Consider the following 13,932-nt stretch of genomic DNA (forward strand, 5'->3'; position numbering starts at 1 on the left):
TTTAGTTCTAAAACCATCAAGTTTCATTGTTGAAAAGTGTGTACGCTAAGTTAGCAGTCTACACAACATAGATGTAAGAATATTGGCCTTCTACTGGTTGCCAAACATTTACAACATAATTATACATTTAAGAGTAATGATGCGAGGCAGGAGAGCCATGGCTTCCTTGGCCCACACGGCTCTTACTAAAAATAGTTGTAAACACACCCACCATATGGCTACCACTCACGTGACTAACATGCCACTATCTCCCGGATGTTCTCTCTTCATCAGTCCAACGCACGGACGTTTGCAAATCTGAAGCCGTACGGATGCCTCTGAGCCACCATGTCCGCTGAGGAAACCATTGAAGGCGGTGAAACCTCAACGGCCACCGATCAGCCGGTCCAGACTGAGCAGGATCCTCAGACCAGCGACCCAAACTGGAATCGCAGAGTTCTCCGCAGCAACCGGATAATCGAAACTGTGACGAACACGGAGCCACCCGAATGCGACTCCCAATGCAATGGGCGTTCCCCGTCGCCGTCCGACGTTCCGCAGAATGAGGAAACGGAACGCGACGGAATTGACTTTGAGAACATGCAGCCTTGCATTACCGTCCACCGCTGCGACATTTGTGAAGCCACATTCAGCACAAAGCGCAACATTAAGGTTGGAATATAGCAATAAACTTTAAAAATTTTAAATTAAATTTTGCTGTCGTTAGTTTATTTTGTGTATTTTATTATTATTTTTGTATAATCTGTAACACACACACACACACACACACACACACACACACACACACACACACGCACACACACACACACACACACACACACACACACACACACATCTAACATCACAATTTGATATAGACTAGATAATAGTAGCCTAGATAGTATGTGTGGTCGGTCATCGGTCATTGACCGACCAACTGGTGTTCATGACCAACCACAACTTTGCTTTGATCGGACATACTACATGACTGGTCAAGGCCGTAATAGCTACTGTATTTCTTCAATTAAACGTTGTGACGTTTATTCTTAGCTAGGGTTCCAACTGCGGCGTTTAAACGAGGGCGGAATTTATCTGTTAAACACTCTCTGTCCTTGGTTTAGGGGTGTGTTACTGTGGGCGTATTCGTTTGGGACTATCTTTTTCTGGAAAAGTTTAAGTTGGATAGAGTGGAACGAGACAGGGCACGTTTATCAATTGAACAGAACTTTCCGAAACGAGGTAGATGAAACAGTAACAGAAGTATGCGCATGCATAGAATCAGTGCGTGTGTCAGAATCACCTCAGGTGTACGTGTTGTTTGTCATAGTCATTTCATCTACTTTTCCAACTGTTAGAATGTCTACTAACTCTTTGGGAGTTTGTTCTGCTGAACACAAGATATCAGCTGCCGTTCAACCTTTGCACGGGCAATCTAGTATATATAAAGCTCAAGTTGTGTGTGTGTGTGTGTGTGTGTGTGTGTGTGTGTGTGTGTGTGTGTATGTATGTGTGTGTCTGTCTGTCTGTCTGTCTGTCTGTGTCCGTGATACGAGGCCACGTCTTTTGTCCGTTTACAACCGAAATTGGCACACACACTCTGCACACGAAGGCGAGGGTTTGCATAAAAAATTAAAAAATTATGCACTGGGTCCCCTCTCGAGGGGTCGACCCCAGTGTAAAATTTCTCGATGACGCAAACGCTACATGTTCCAGTTTATTTGAACACATGCCCACACCAGTCCTGTGTAGACTGTATGTGTCGACGTCCTTCACAAAGCTTAGAGCAATCAAATATTTCTTGCCGATTGAACTTACCCTCCTAGCACTTTCGTTTCTCTCCAAATTCTGATTCCATTTGCAGCAAATCCAACCTATACGTTTTCTGTACCAAGTGTTACACAGGCAGTGTGTCGATTTCTATCAAAGAAAGTGCGAAGACAAAATTTGAAATTCATTCAGCACATCCGGGACCTCATAACAACAAAGATTGCACATGATGTGTACACACACGCTCAGACTACGTCTTCTGTCAGAACGCTACAGTATCTTGCCTGTACAAAAAAATGGGGCATGAATCTAGTCCAGAATAAGTGCAACTAGTGGTCTGGAAATGTTACGCAAAGTGAAAGTGATTTGGTAGATCAAAGCTTGTAGAGATGCAAGTTTTACACGTCTAGGTGCTTGTTCTATCTTTTCTATTCGTACTGATGGTAGGATTGGTTGGAGAGTCTATCCGCTCTACTCCTTTTTGGAAACAGAAACGTTACCAATCAAACAGTGTAATACCTTTCTAGTCTATCCGTTTCCGGAAAGGTTTGGGAAACTGTTCATTCTATCCAGAAAAGGAAAGGTGCCCAATCGGACACACTAGCGGGCCTTTCACTCTACCTGTTTCTAGAAAGGTCCCAAACGAATACGCTCTGTATGTCTAGGTTTGACACCTTTTCAGGAGAACAGCACTTACCATACTGGTAGCATTTCACGATTTAAGACGTTATGCGATGAAACATTATCCATGTATCCCGGTAGTCTAAAGAAACGTTTCAAACGTTTGCCTCACGTATTCCTCTGAAGCAGTTGTATGATTTTTCTTTCAAACCATTGAGCTAGATCTATATGGAATTCATTGAATTGCGGCATTTATTTGAGGGCAGCGTTTAACATTTTGCCTGTACTCTCAGCTGCTGAGTTTGTTGTTGTTCAACAAACAACTTATTCAGTCTTTTTTGTCCTAAATAGCACTATTAATGTATTTGATATCTCTCCAATTCAACAGATGTCTATCACAGTATTGTCATCTCACACATCTTTGCATCATTAACTCTATATTTAGATCTTACCTGCTGCTTCCATCAATTGTTTGGACTTTGGTCACTTATTGATTCCTTACTGTCTCAGGGTTTACCATCAAATCGATGGTTGCGAAATTGTTTTAAAGTTGACTGCCATCCAACGATCATGTTACACTCAGTGTTGTATATATAAGAATGGCATCGTCAACACGGCTTAGTAAGTTAGGTGTCAAGGCCGGCAGCCGGACCTATCGGTCCCTGAGCACCGGCGTAGGGTTGGAGAGGGCCGGGGGAGGCTATAGTCCCAAACATTTGGGCGTGTCACTCCGCTTCAAGCAGAATTACTAAACAGTCCGCTTAATCCTAGAGTAGTATGTTGACGACGACATTGACTATCTCTTTGATATTATAAACATCATCATTTCAGTACAGTGTAAGCCAGTACAGTGACGAGAAAGGTCGTGGTGAAGTGTGCATGCCCATCACGTGTAAGACATTTGATACACTTTCCGGCAATGGCAGAGTCAAAGAAGACCGCATCAAAAAAGCATAAGCCTATCCATTGATTTTTCAAGTAAGTTTAAGGTCGACAACCCGATTGACTGGAGAATGGAATCTCTGCTACCTACAGATTTGCTAGTCTTGCTAACCACGCCTCTAGCGAGACTACCAATTTGCAGGGCCTTGTAATTTCTCCACTCTGTGCTCAGGTATTCTAGCTGACTAGACCTATTGCTCACTAGATTACGAAATGCTGACATTGGCTAATGCTGGTTTGCACTGAATTAGTGTCATAGATTCTATTGTCGTCGAAATAGAATTTTGGCGATCGCAACGAGCATTGAAAATCTTCATGGCACAGACTGTTTCCACTCCTTTACGCACACTGACAACACTCAGGATATCCCAGTCTATTGGGGTAACCTGAAATCAATACTATTTACTTACATGTTTAAACTGTGAGTGAGGGATCATCTCACTGGTGCATGGGTGTAGCGTGGCATGGGCCAGACCGGGCTATCGCCCCCATCATTTGTAGGTGTGGTCATAAGAATTGTGAACTGTAAATACATGTGAGGACCAAAGCTGTATATACTACTAGATACATGACCCGTCCTTCGTACAGGCAGAGTACTGTAGTGTTATGACGGAAGACTCAGTTTGAGCATGTGTAGACACGTCATGTGCATTTTTTTGGGTAGAAATCAACACACTCCCTGTGTGGATTCAGTTCAAATGGCTGGTGTGGGCGTGTGTTCGAATAAACTGGAATGTGCTAATTAGTTAATATCCCGTTGAAGACAAATGAAAACTTAACCGAGTGTCCCATTCCGAGAAATTTGCAGCGACTTTTCCATTCAGAGATATATATCTGAGCAATAGAAACTTGAAAGTCACGTGCAGTTTCTTACTCAGCCATAGGATACATGCAGTAGCTTGACATGCAGGCATGCATGATTTAGCGCACTGTTTGCTCTCTGTTTGTGATGTGTTCACACTCCCAGTGTAGCGCTCGGTGTAGGAAATGTGTAGGTTGGATTCAGTGCAAATGTAGTCACATGTCTCTTCGGTGAGTCTTCTTGGAGCCATTTCAACAGTCCCATTGGATGTTATCACTTCGAACACGTTGCTGCCGTATCGAATTTGGCAGTTATTCGGCGAGCGTACTCGGAAAAACCAAAGGTAGGCGTATTTCTAAATACCTGGATATCCTACACAAAAATATCTTGTCGTTTTTGACGTCGCCGGTAATAAACGACACGCTCCAAGCATCCCGTCCGAGGTCAGCTTAATTTGGTGGAGGGCCGATGAGCCGTTGTAGAGTAATTCGCTTGCGAGTGGAGGCGGGTCCTCCTAGGATATTTTAAAATATACTCAGCACGCTTCCAATCTATACGTACTGACTATTACTAAGTGGACTTCTACGTCTTTGCTCTGGACGTAGTTTGATGTTATCCAATGCACGCGAGTAGAGGCGGGTCGATCCTCTTGGGATATTGTAGAATATACTCAGCACGTTTCCAACCTACCTATGCACTGAACAATATTTCTTTTTGGAACTCTTATCTTTTTGCTCTAGATGTAGTTTGATGTTTAAAATAAACAAATCAACTACAGCTTGCTCAGATAATGCAGTCTGATGGGACTGCTGGATAGTTATAGCATTGTGACGTAACAATGGCATGTGAACAAACAATGGATATTGAACGTGAGCATCACACTCTTAGTTATGAGAAAACAAAGCTACCCTAGGAGATTGAGTTCAAGTAATGGAACTTCCTTCAAATTGAGTCTATCAGGAGCATTCAGTTTCCTTCTTGAATGATGAACAGCATTATATTGTTCTACAATGCACCCCCAAAAGGGGACCCGACTGAAAAAGCTGGAAGATGACGCCCCCTGCCCATGTTCTTACCCATGCCGAGTTATGCCTGTACCCCAAATTTTAGCCTCGTGGGTGATCCGGTCTAGCCGGCTATCAAACTTATATATAGTTCATAATTGAATAAAGATATAGTCCATATATATATATACAAACACCGTCAATTTTATATAGAAGTGTAGATAGATATAGATAGATATACACCACACTTTTTCTAGTCTGGATCTGCCACTGATTCTACCATATCAGTCAATTAGAAGCCAATGTAAAGTGGGCATGTCTTGTAGCATCGTGAAGTTGAGCCCTTGTTTCTAGAGGTCACGCTGCGCTACTGACTGACGTCCTGTTTGCGGAAGTGAAGATTAGAAAAATGGGCGTGGCTTTGCAGTCTGATTGATTAGCCCCCAAACGTGAGGACCACTCTACGCCGGTGCCCTGAGTATCAGTCTGCGAGCAGTAAGGCACAGGCGGTTGAACGTTCCCAGTAACATCTTGATTACCCCTTCTAAAAGCGGCTGGATGACACATGAAACCAGGATGTAGTGGATAAGCAGGGTTTGGGGCAATACATTGTGCGCCGCCTAATTGTTCTTGATGAGTACAAAGTTCACAAATGCAATGAAGTCTGAACAGACGCTGCAAGTAAGAACACTGATCTTATAGCAACCTTGAGTTGTAGTAATTAGGCAAACACTTCCACCAATTAGCACCTATAGGTGTTATATGCTCCAGCAAGACCCCATTTTACAGATTTTATATACTTTACATATTTTATATATATTTATATATTTTATATATATTTATATATTTGATATATTTTTATATATATTTTATGTATTTTATATATTTATACTTTTAATTAATGTTATATGTTCCACCTTATTAAGCGCCACAAGGACACAGTACACGAGCGTCTGAGACCATACGAATGCGATGTGTGTCATCGATTCTTCGGTACACGCTACACGATGGTCCAACACAAGAAAGCTCGTCATCGGCCGCCGGGAATTCCACGAATCATCGTCAGGCGACACGCATGCCCGATCTGCTTCAAGATGTTTACAACCAAGGGAAACGTGGCGTACCACAAGAGGCGAGTACACGAGAAGCTGATGCCGTACCAGTGTACGATCTGCGATCGAAAGTTTGGTTCAAAGGGGCATCTCCTTCGGCACAATCGTTGTGTGCACGAGCAGCTCAGGCCGTATCAGTGTGAAGTGTGTGGGAAACGGTTTGGTGACAACAGCAGTCTGAAGGAGCATGTTGCTGCAGTCCATAGTACAGAGACACCATATAGTTGTCCCTTCTGCCCTCGATGTTTCTCCACCAAACGAGCATTGCAGTGCCACAAAGACGGCGTTCACAGCGATCTCCGCGAGCATCAGTGCACCGACTGCAACAAGGCGTATAAACGACCACAAGCTTTGGTTCGACATCGATTGCTTGTGCATGGGAAGGGCGTGTTTTTCCCTTGCAGTGATTGCGATGCTCGATGTCTCGGTCCTGTCTCTCTTCAGCATCATCGACGGACTTACCACGGAAAGAGTGATATTAATAGGTTTGCAAGCGAACTACCGAAAGTTGAGGATCTTATAGGTGGAGAACCGGCTGATCTAAGGTGACAGAAATGGTGACAGGCGTAAACACACACACAAACACACGTGCACACACACGCACACATGCACGCATGTGCACACACACAAACGTGCACACACACTACACACACACACACACACACACACACACACACACACACACACACACACACACACACACACACACACACACCAGTGCTACAATAACATTGTGTGTAGTGAATGGAACCTAGAGCAAATGCAGATGGAAATCGACAAGAGAAAGAATCATTTTGCTTACAACCCGCCCCCAACATTGAGTACGGATGGTGACGCAGAGAGCGGGTCCGACTATGACTCGGAGCAAACTCTCCCATTGAGCGAAGACGAGGACGAAGGTACTATATATATATACAGACAAACATACAGACAGACAGACAGACACACAGACAGACAGACAGACAGACAGACAAACAAACACATGGTCACCGACCGAGCTCATAATATAGGCTGTTGTGTCCTCCAGGTGTTCCCTTACAGATCAACAGTGGAGAGCCAGTAGACTGGGTTATTGAAGTAGACAACAATCGAATGGATGAGCAAGAAGAGTTACAAAGTAAATCATTTTGTCATTCATCGATGTTTGGTTGTTTCAATTTGTCAATTGCTGTAGTAACGAGAGCTGTTATTCCTGCATGTTGGCCTACAGACAACACGTTGCCTCGTAATCGTAGGAGGGTGACCTATATTGCCGAGGACTTTAGTGATGACGAGAGCATCGGCAGTTCGCTTTCGTCGTCTCAACTCAACAAGTCCAGATCGTCATCGGCTTCTATTTTATCAGGTTGTTGGGTCGGAGTGGGTTGATTTGAATTTTTGAGTGAATTGATTGCTGTGATAGGAAGAAGGCTGGCATCCCTTAGACTACACAGAACAAGAGTTGGCAGTGCAATGAATAGCCATGCTGAGACATTGGAAGGTATATTGATATTAATAGGAATAATAATGATAATTAAGCAGAAATAACTACAATAATAATAACAACAACAACACAATATTGAACAATAATACAAGCAAAGAATATTAGTTAAAGAATTAATATCAAAAAGTAACAAATTAATATTATTTTTTTAGATTTGTATATTAATTAATGTCAAATGAATAGATAATAGTAGTAAATATATACAAAAATAAATAAATAAATAAATAAAATAACTTAATAAAATAAATAAACTAAATAAATAATAAATAAATAAATAAATAACAAATAAAATAAATAAATAGAATAAACATTTTATTTATTTATATATTTTATTTATTTATTTATTATTTATTTACTTATTTTATTTATTTGTTTATAAATAAATAAATAAATAGAATAAACAAATAAATAAAATAAGTAAATAAATAAATAATGTAAAAACTTATTTACTAAAACTATCATCATCATTAATACTATTCTGTATTTATTTGTTTCTAATTCTTTTTTATTTGTTATTTCAAGTGCCTATATGCTCAAATTTGGCAGAATCAGCCACCCAACAGGACACACAAAGTGTGCACACCACGAGCAGAAGTTTCATCGTCCGGCCAAATCGGAACTTCAAGTAGTACCAACACGGTTGAGTTGGCATATCCGTTGATAGTTGATATTTATACAGATTGATGAGAAAACGTCTCGGATCATTTCTTCTATTGAAGATCGCAAGAGCACCGACCTCAATGAAGGTCCCAGTCCGGAGTAATAAGAGCATGAAAATCGACTTTATCGCAGAACGACTAGCAGCAAGCCAATACATTTCATCTGCTTCTCCATTAGTCCTAGATTCCGAAGTCCTAGAGTTTTGAAATTGTCGCGGTTTTGTTATTCATTTTCTAGCACTTTGTCAAAGATTCCTTGGAATTTCATATATGATGATCTTTATTATTATTGGCCGCGTGGTGGACAAAGATAATGGCAGTTTGTGTGTTCATAGTAGTCTTTCTATTACAGCTGAGCGAGCTCTGCATATTTTGCAGAACTGAGATACAGATATGAATGCATTTAGATGTATCGTCACACATCCAGTCTTGCATGTTTGTTGACAAGAGTGCCATTGAACAAACTGACTGATATTGTAGTGTGGATCTAGATGTTCGAAATCCAGTGTATGTGATAAGGTCCCAGAGTGCAACAAGTCAGACTGAATGCACAGACACTCGATCCTTTTCAAATTTCCACAGGGATATGGCCAACTGGCACTAAGGTGCCACAGGGGTATGCACCAGAGGCTGGTCTGGGGCATCAAGCAAGCAAAGATTTGGCACCAAGGCTTGAAACCGCTCAAGCAGATGGTGATGTCATGACTGTGACTGAAGAGCAGTGTTTCCACGAACACAAGGCATCACAAATGTCAATCACAGCTGTACATGTTCTTAGAAATGCATGTATGTATGAATGTATGTACTTGTGTATGTACTATGTAGGAATGTGTGTACTATGTAAGGTAAGTAGCCTCAAACCAGTCTCATGAGGCGTGTCCACATTGGAGTGTCATTTCCGTTGGGCACCAGGATGCGCTCCTGGTGCCACACCAAGGCACCTCCCTTATCTGATCTTGGCCAAACTGGCATTGAACATCAGCATAGGCATGATGTCTGCAACACATTTGCAACGTTCGTGTCAATTGGAGGTTTTTTGACATTAACAAAACAAAATGGTACCAACAGCCTGATGGTGGATGAAATGATTTCTAGGATTTGATAAGAGGGGGGGGGGGGGAATAAAAATGTTGCACAACTTTGCAATATCAAAGTTAGTGTTTTGATATGTGCATTGTCCCTAATTGAGTTTGGTCACGAAGAGCTTGAAATGTATTGAGAAATTAGAAAAAGCACGTGTACTCTTGATACAGACTCCCTCACTCGTCTAGATCAATGATTCTTGCAGATCGAGTCTAAGCCAAGTTTGATGTGAAACGATGTAACATACATCTATGCATGTCATGCCTGAAACCATCTTCAATACAGATAACAATAACATATGCATCCATATACTACAGTATATATTTGTATGTACATTTGTACACATAGTACACACACACACACACACGCGCGCACACACACACACACACACACACACACACACACACACACACACATACACACACATGTTTGAACAACGGCAGTCGATAAACTCTCCATACAAACACCACAATACAACTTCAGTCTCACAAGCAATTCAACAATACCTACAATAGTCAACAAGTCCTCCAGTATACTCATCAATAGAAGTCAAGATAAGTAGTATACTGTACATTTCTTGTACTGATTTTACTCTCTAACAAAGAATCTGCATTTGTATTATCTCTACACCTGCAACTAAATACTAAGATTTCAGTATAACTATGTTAACAGTTGAGAATAACGGTGATCATGTCACGTATATATATAGATATAATCAATAAAAGCCACATTTACCTTAGTTCTACTTCTGTGGCAATGGCAACCTTGTAGATAACTATCATTCTCCTTTCTCATCCGACAGACATACAGACTCAATGACTTGATCAGACTCGTCTTTTTCTATACAATGTGACTGATCATCAAAACCTATACAACAATATCCCAATACAATAACGGGTCAGGTCAATACGAAGTACGACATGAGCTACTTTCGCCTTCATCAAGCGCCTCAGAATTTGAGCCGTCATCACAAACATTATTGTGTGTTGTAGTGAGACTTTCGCTGTCACTATGTGGCAGTGCATGTTTAGCATGGTATGACTCGATGGTTCCAAGTAATGAGTCGGACAAGTGTGATCCTACAACAGATATCTCACATGATGTACTACACTATAACATATAGGTAGTCGACAAACAAATGCATTACGTAGCACATCTGGACTCGGACATATCAAATAGGGAGGACATGTGGCTTCGTGGTCACTTCTGAGTGTTACTGTCTGAACATCAAGATGTAATTCGTCTGTGATAAATATTGGAATTAATTATTTATATACAAATATACAAACAACAGGATAAATACTTTAACAGAAATTACCTTCTCTGTTAGTACATGGGTCTGATATCAACGTCTCTAACTCGTGACTGTCTGATCCGGTAGCTACATCATCGTCCTCTTGCATTTTCGTCACAGATTCACTGGTGTCATTTTCATCACACTCTGGGACTGACTCAATCAGACTAATAACTGTGTATTGAAAATCACGTTGATTCATGTGCCTACGCCTTCGTCTCCGCGTGCCATCATCGGGCCGATGTACTGTTCTCTGATGAGTTCTCATGTGATCCTTCCTCGTAAATCGTTGACCACACATGTCACACTCATGCTGTTTAAATCTGTCGTGGACAGAGTTCTGATGCGATCGTAAGTGAACTCCCGTGGAAAACTTTTTCTCGCATCGATCACACGAATACGGCTTCACGTGATCGTGAATCGATTTATAGTGTGCAACCAGATTGTCTTCTCGAGTAAACTTTTTCTTGCAGACTCTGCACTCAAATGGACTCTGACCATCGTGTATCTTTCTGTGTTTTAACATGTTATATCGTCGTGTGAAATTTTTCTTGCATATGTCACACTGACTGGACATGTTTGAATATGCAGAAGTGCGATTGTGGACCGTTGACTGGTGTTTAATGAGATGATCTTGTCGTTTAAATTTCTTTCGACAGACTTGGCACTGGAATGGCCGATCGTCTTTGTGGACAGAGGCCATGTGCCTGCTCATGTTCTGTTTGTACGTAAATCCTTGACTGCAAATGTGACATCGATATTTCATGTCTCGATCAAGTGGCTCAAAATCAGACATAACTTGCCTTCCTCTCTCTGCAACACAATACACTATTAGTCTACTATTAAAAACTTATTGCAACCTGCAATGGACAACAACCAGTCTCTTTCAAATCTACTATGCAGCTGTATGTCAAAAGCACTTCAATAGTTGACCCATTAGTACCCAATGGATTCCATGACCATAAACATGCAGTGCATATGTCTAGCAGTTGATCATGATTCTGTAAATGCTAGAGCTATTAAGTGATAAGAGTAAAATTGGACTGTAATTTTTCTCTGTGTTGATCGTTTCAGATACGGTAGAAATAGTGAGTATGTGAAATCTCCTATCACTTGCTGATCGAAATGTGTAATAAGAACGATGAACAGTCACAAATGGATTAAACACCTCATTTCAAGTCATCGTCTTCAACAAGTCCAGAACACCTTCACTCGATCATACCCACGCACGCAGGCAAAATACACACACACACACACACACACACACACACACACACACACACACACACACACACACACACACACACACACACACACACACACACACATACACACACACTCATTCATTCATTCATTGTCCGCTACTTGTGTACGAGTTCACGACTTCTCTACTGATTAGAATTCAACCATCGCTTGTGTGCTTGTTCATGTGCATAGAGACCAATATGAGAATGACAATCGCGATGACAGATAAAGCACACATATTGACTTGTAATTACTCCTTGAGCCATTTGCTGGTGTATGTGTCGTCGTTCTTCTTCTAATTTTTTCATTCTCTCATCCTCAAACTTCTTCAGACCAGATGACACTTTCTTCCTCCAAACCAAACGATCAGACGCCAGGACCCCCAATTGTCCTGATTGATGCCCACATTCTGCAGATGATGACGCAGCATGTCTTTATATCTAAGTTTTTGGCCCCCAGTTCTTCTCTTGGCATTTAACAACTGTCCATAGAACACTTGCTTTGCTAGCCTTCTGTCATTCATTCTTCTGACATGACCGACCCATTGTAGTTGTTGTTTTGTTATCATACATTCAATCCCTGTCATACCACATCGCTTCAGAACCTCACTATTTCTAACTCTTTCACTCTAATGAATTCGCAATATATGACGCAGACAACGAAGATGGGATTTTTCAAGTTCTTTAATGTTTCTCCGGTAAAGCGTCCATGATTGTGACCCATATAAAAGAGTTGTAAGAATGACTGCCTTGTATACTTTGATTTTAGTTTTTACTTTGATACCTCTTTGACTCCACAGCCTCTTTTGAAGTGCACCATATGATCTGTTTGCTTTTTGCAAGCGTGTAACAATGTCATTATTTATGGTGCAATCATCAGGGATGACACTACCAAGATAAGAAAATGTATATACTTTCTTTAATGCTTTGCCAGAAACAAAGATATCATCAGCTGTTGTTTCTGCTCCTGGAGCAAGTTGAAGCAAACATTCTGTCTTTTTTTATATTAATTTGTAAGCCAAAGTTGACAGCAGCATTGTTGAAGCAAGAAACTAGGTGTTGCATTTCTTCAGCAGAGTGTGCTACAAGAGCACAGTCATCTGCATATAGTAACTCACGAAACTTTGAAATTGATGTCTCGGTTTTTACCATAAATCTCTGAATGTTGTAAAATTTGCCATCCATACGATACTGTACAGACACACCTCGATCTCCTATGCAATGATTCATTTCTGTTAACATTGCTGCAAGAACATTGCTGCAAGAAAAAGAGCAAACAAAGTTGGTGCTAGAACACAACACTAGCTGTTTCACTCCAGTTTGCACATAAAATTCCTCTGATTTTCCTCCACCATATATGACTCTTGCTGACATTCCTTCATGTAACTGTTTAATCAAATTGACAAACTTGGATGGACAACTCAATCTTTCCAGAACTTGCCAGAGAACTTCACAATTAACTGAGTCAAAAGCCTTTGTCAGGTCGATAAACACCATATACAACGGTTTTTGCAGTTCTCTACTTTTTTTCCTGTATTTCTCTTAGAGTAAACACCATGTCAGTTGTGCTTCTCTCTCACGGAAACCACTTGAGACTCAAGAAGAATGTCCTCCGCAATCGATTTTATTAGTCTATTCAGCAGTATTCTTGATAGTACTTTTCCAGCAGTGGACAATAGTGAAATTCCACGCCAGTTTGTACTGTCTGCTTTATCACCTTTTCTCTTCAAAGATTGAAATGATGTCAGCATCCTTTAGCTCATTCTCTCTCTCACACACACACACACACACACACACACACACACACTGACACACACACACACACACACACACACACACACACACACACACACACACACACTGACACACACACACACACACACACACACACACACACACACTGACACACACACACACACACACACACACACACACACACACA

At 41.1% G+C, this 13,932-nt stretch overlaps 2 protein-coding genes across 2 annotated transcripts in view; one reads left to right on the plus strand and one right to left on the minus strand.

Annotated features, from left to right (window-relative positions):
- Nucleotides 1-268: 268 nt before the first annotated feature.
- On the plus strand, nucleotides 269-8,807 carry LOC134176861 (myoneurin-like). The gene is made up of 8 exons (XM_062643535.1): nucleotides 269-651; nucleotides 6,042-6,772; nucleotides 6,969-7,126; nucleotides 7,255-7,344; nucleotides 7,402-7,572; nucleotides 7,630-7,707; nucleotides 8,233-8,335; nucleotides 8,390-8,807. The coding sequence occupies exons 1-8, from the start codon at nucleotides 328-330 to the stop codon at nucleotides 8,574-8,576; spliced, it is 1,842 nt and encodes a 613-aa protein (XP_062499519.1). The 5' UTR covers nucleotides 269-327; the 3' UTR covers nucleotides 8,577-8,807.
- Nucleotides 8,808-9,910: 1,103 nt separating this feature from the next.
- The window catches only part of LOC134177273 (zinc finger protein 227-like), a 4,682-nt gene continuing 660 nt past the window's right edge, over nucleotides 9,911-13,932 (minus strand). The window contains exons 2-5 of the mRNA XM_062644057.1: nucleotides 10,771-11,559; nucleotides 10,600-10,695; nucleotides 10,382-10,531; nucleotides 9,911-10,319 (exon numbers count right to left, since the gene is read on the minus strand). Coding sequence (XP_062500041.1) covers nucleotides 10,231-10,319; nucleotides 10,382-10,531; nucleotides 10,600-10,695; nucleotides 10,771-11,542 — 1,107 coding nt within the window. The 5' untranslated portion in view covers nucleotides 11,543-11,559 and the 3' untranslated portion in view covers nucleotides 9,911-10,230. The remainder of the gene's footprint in view (nucleotides 10,320-10,381; nucleotides 10,532-10,599; nucleotides 10,696-10,770; nucleotides 11,560-13,932) is intronic.

The sequence above is a fragment of the Corticium candelabrum genome, chromosome 3 (genome assembly GCF_963422355.1).
Source record: "Corticium candelabrum chromosome 3, ooCorCand1.1, whole genome shotgun sequence".
NCBI lineage: Eukaryota > Metazoa > Porifera > Homoscleromorpha > Homosclerophorida > Plakinidae > Corticium > Corticium candelabrum.

Coding starts and splice junctions, on each gene's coding strand:
- LOC134176861 (XM_062643535.1), top strand. CDS start 328: ATGTCCGCTGAGGAAACCATTGAAGGCGGTGAAACCTCAACGGCCACC. Junction 7,127..7,254: donor GAGCGAAGACGAGGACGAAG/GTACTATATATA, acceptor TGTGTCCTCCAG/GTGTTCCCTTACAGATCAAC. Junction 7,708..8,232: donor CCATGCTGAGACATTGGAAG/GTATATTGATAT, acceptor TGTTATTTCAAG/TGCCTATATGCTCAAATTTG.